Source organism: Suricata suricatta, chromosome 5 (genome assembly GCF_006229205.1).
Source record: "Suricata suricatta isolate VVHF042 chromosome 5, meerkat_22Aug2017_6uvM2_HiC, whole genome shotgun sequence".
Classification (NCBI taxonomy): Eukaryota; Metazoa; Chordata; class Mammalia; order Carnivora; family Herpestidae; genus Suricata; species Suricata suricatta.
The window spans coordinates 59,037,007-59,039,816 of record NC_043704.1 but is presented as its reverse complement, the minus strand read 5'-3'; the positions used below and the strand labels follow the sequence as shown (position 1 = coordinate 59,039,816).

At 38.0% G+C, this 2,810-nt stretch overlaps 1 protein-coding gene across 2 annotated transcripts in view; it reads left to right on the top strand.

The window, feature by feature from the left end:
• Positions 1 to 2,262, top strand: part of BTLA (B and T lymphocyte associated) — a 34,252-nt gene extending 31,990 nt beyond the window's left edge. For both annotated transcript variants that reach the window (XM_029939317.1, XM_029939318.1), the window contains one exon: positions 1,159 to 2,262. In XM_029939317.1, the coding sequence (XP_029795177.1) occupies positions 1,159 to 1,434 (276 nt within the window). In that variant the 3' untranslated portion in view covers positions 1,435 to 2,262. The remainder of the gene's footprint in view (positions 1 to 1,158) is intronic.
• The last annotated feature ends 548 nt before the right edge of the window (positions 2,263 to 2,810 follow it).

Below are 2,810 nucleotides of genomic sequence, written 5' to 3'. Positions count from 1 at the left end.
TGTGAGATCATGAGCTGAAGTCCGATACTTTACCAACTAAGCCACCCAGGTGCCCCTCTTGTTTTTGTTTTTTAAGTTCATCTCTTTCTCAGAAGCTTTAAGATATTTGACTTATTTGGAGGTATAATAATTTTCTTGCGATAGTCCAAATATTGTATAATTTTTCCTGCAGTTAGACCCTTCCTTCCTAAAATTGAAAGCAATTTCTAATTTCAGGATTTAAATCATAATAATGTATCTGGATAACTCATAATATTTATTTTTTCTGAACCATTAGAGGACATTTGTTCTATTTTATTTTTAATTTATTTTATTTCATTTATTTATTTTTTTAATATTTTATTTATTTTTGAGAAAGATACAGTAAGAGCAGGGGAAGTTCAGACAGAGAAAGAGGAGACACAGATCCGAAGCAGGCTCCAGGCTCTGAGCTAGTTTTCAGCACAGAGCCCGAGGCGGGGCTCGAACCCAGAACCATGAGATCATGACCTGAGCCGAAGTCAGATGCTTAACCAACTGAGCCACCCAGGCGCCCCTGTTTTATTTTATTTTTAATCATTTACTTCTAAGCTGTGTTAATACTATCCTTTATCTTGTAAGCTGTCTGAAGTTTCTTGTGGGATATTTATGTTTTTCTTATTAATTTGGGCTGAGAGATTGAAAAGTATTCTGTTGGGGCACCTGTGCGGCTCACTTGATTGAGCATCTGACTCTTGATTTTGGCCAGGTTCATGGGATGAAGCCCCATGTTGGGCTCTGTGCTGACAGTGGTAAACCTGCTTGGGATTCTTTCTCTCTCTCTCTCTCTCTCTCTCCTTCTCTCTCTCTCTCTCTTTCTGCCCCTCTCTGCCCCTTCCCAGCTCCTGCTCTCTCTCAAAATATATAAATTAAACTAAAAAAAAAAGCATTCTGTAACTTCAAAAGTGAACGATAATGAAACGCAAAATAACTACTTGGGAGGAACATAGTGGTCCTAAGACTTTCATCTTTTAATGAGTAAGCATCTGCTAAAAAATGTGAATGTCAGAAGCAAACGTGAGGAAGTGTAAGTTATTTCTGTTGGTATGTATGCCTCCATTTAGCATATACTCCTAGTTTGCTATTCATGTGCACTATCGCATCCTTAAGTGGTAGTAAAAACATCTTTTTCTCTTACAGGTTGATATTCCCCAGCCCTTTCGGAGTGAGGAAACTGACGGGGGAATCAGCCAAAATCCTGAAACACTGTTATCAGAAACTGGTCCTTATGATAATGACCGCTGGTTCAGGGTCCAGGAAGAGTCTGAAGCTTATTCTAACCCATGCCTGGAGGAAAACAAACAGGGCATTGTTTATGCTTCCTTGAACCATTCTGTCATTGGAATAAACCCAAGACAAGCAAGGAATGTGAAAGAAGCACCTACAGAATACGCAGCCATATGTGTGAGGAGTTAAATTCGACCTTGATCTCCAAGCAGTGATCACTGAATGATCTGCATGTCCACACCATTACTGAGCCCAACAAAAGGTCAAATAGTATTCCTTGACCTGCGAAGCTTCACTATAAGGAGGTTCATATTGGTGCTTGGGTCTTAAGGGTCTATAGGACAAATGACTAAAATTTCTCCCCCCAAAATCTGAGGGAACTTTTTATATGATCCGCTTGAACAACAACACAAAAATGCTTCCCTCCAAAACTAAGTGATATTATGAGTAGCAGACTGGTAGAACACTTCAACTTAGCTACATTTTACCCAGTGTATAAAGTTAATATATTTTTTGGAGGATAAGAGACACATGTAAGTAAGAGAGGTTTGCATAATCTGGATCGTTCACTACACTCTCTTGACAATGAAAGAATGTCCCAATTTGACTAACTGACCATTAACCCAGTAATGATAGGATGTTTATTTCTGGTCATTCTTCTGTGATGAGAAATATTTCTCTGTCTATCCAACAATGTTTTTTTTTAATGTAAAGAAGGAGGAATTTTAGACTTAATATAAGAAAAGAATGGAAAGCATAAATGGTTCAGTGAAGATGTGGACTACACCAACTACTGCAGAGCAGACGCTCCCCGTACCTGACATGCAAATGGTTTTAGCTGCCCTGTTACATTGCTGAACAAATATAGGTAGTAATGGAGCAATAATGTGTGGTGCACTTATAAACAAAGCTGTGACTCAGTGGCTGGATCACATGGACTAATGTATATGAATGTGATATAATGCTGCTGAATTAATATACTTGTGGGTGTTTAAATAAACATAAAAATAATTATCATTGAGCAAGTACAGATTGACAACTTAAACTGCTTCATTAATGATCTGATAGCAAATGAAAAGCACAGTTCATGGAAGGGAGAAGAATCTTGAATATTCATTTGGCCAGCCCAGGTCACCATACTTTCATCAACCACATCTGTGTCTTACCTTTCTTCGTACTTCTTTCTAAGGAAATCAGGACAAACTCTCCAGAGTGAAGTGATACAGCTTCATAATAAATCATTTAAAAATATTATAGTTGTAGCGAATTGGGTACAGGAAAAAGAGATGGTTTCAGACTTTCTGAATTTCCAGAGTACTTGCATCTAATTATGTCAAAAATAGCCTATAGCTTTATTCAACAGCATGAGTCTATTAGGTTTCTCAGGTGTTGCTACTGAATAATGCACTAGACCTCTTACAAAGTGGACAGCAAAGGTTGGGATCCATTGGAACACATATGTGAGCTACTGCACAAATGAATGTGAAGTGTGTGTGTGTAAGGAGGTAGGTGACTTACTGAAATGGTAAAAAGAGAAACTGCCAAAACTGACATTCCATTTCAGT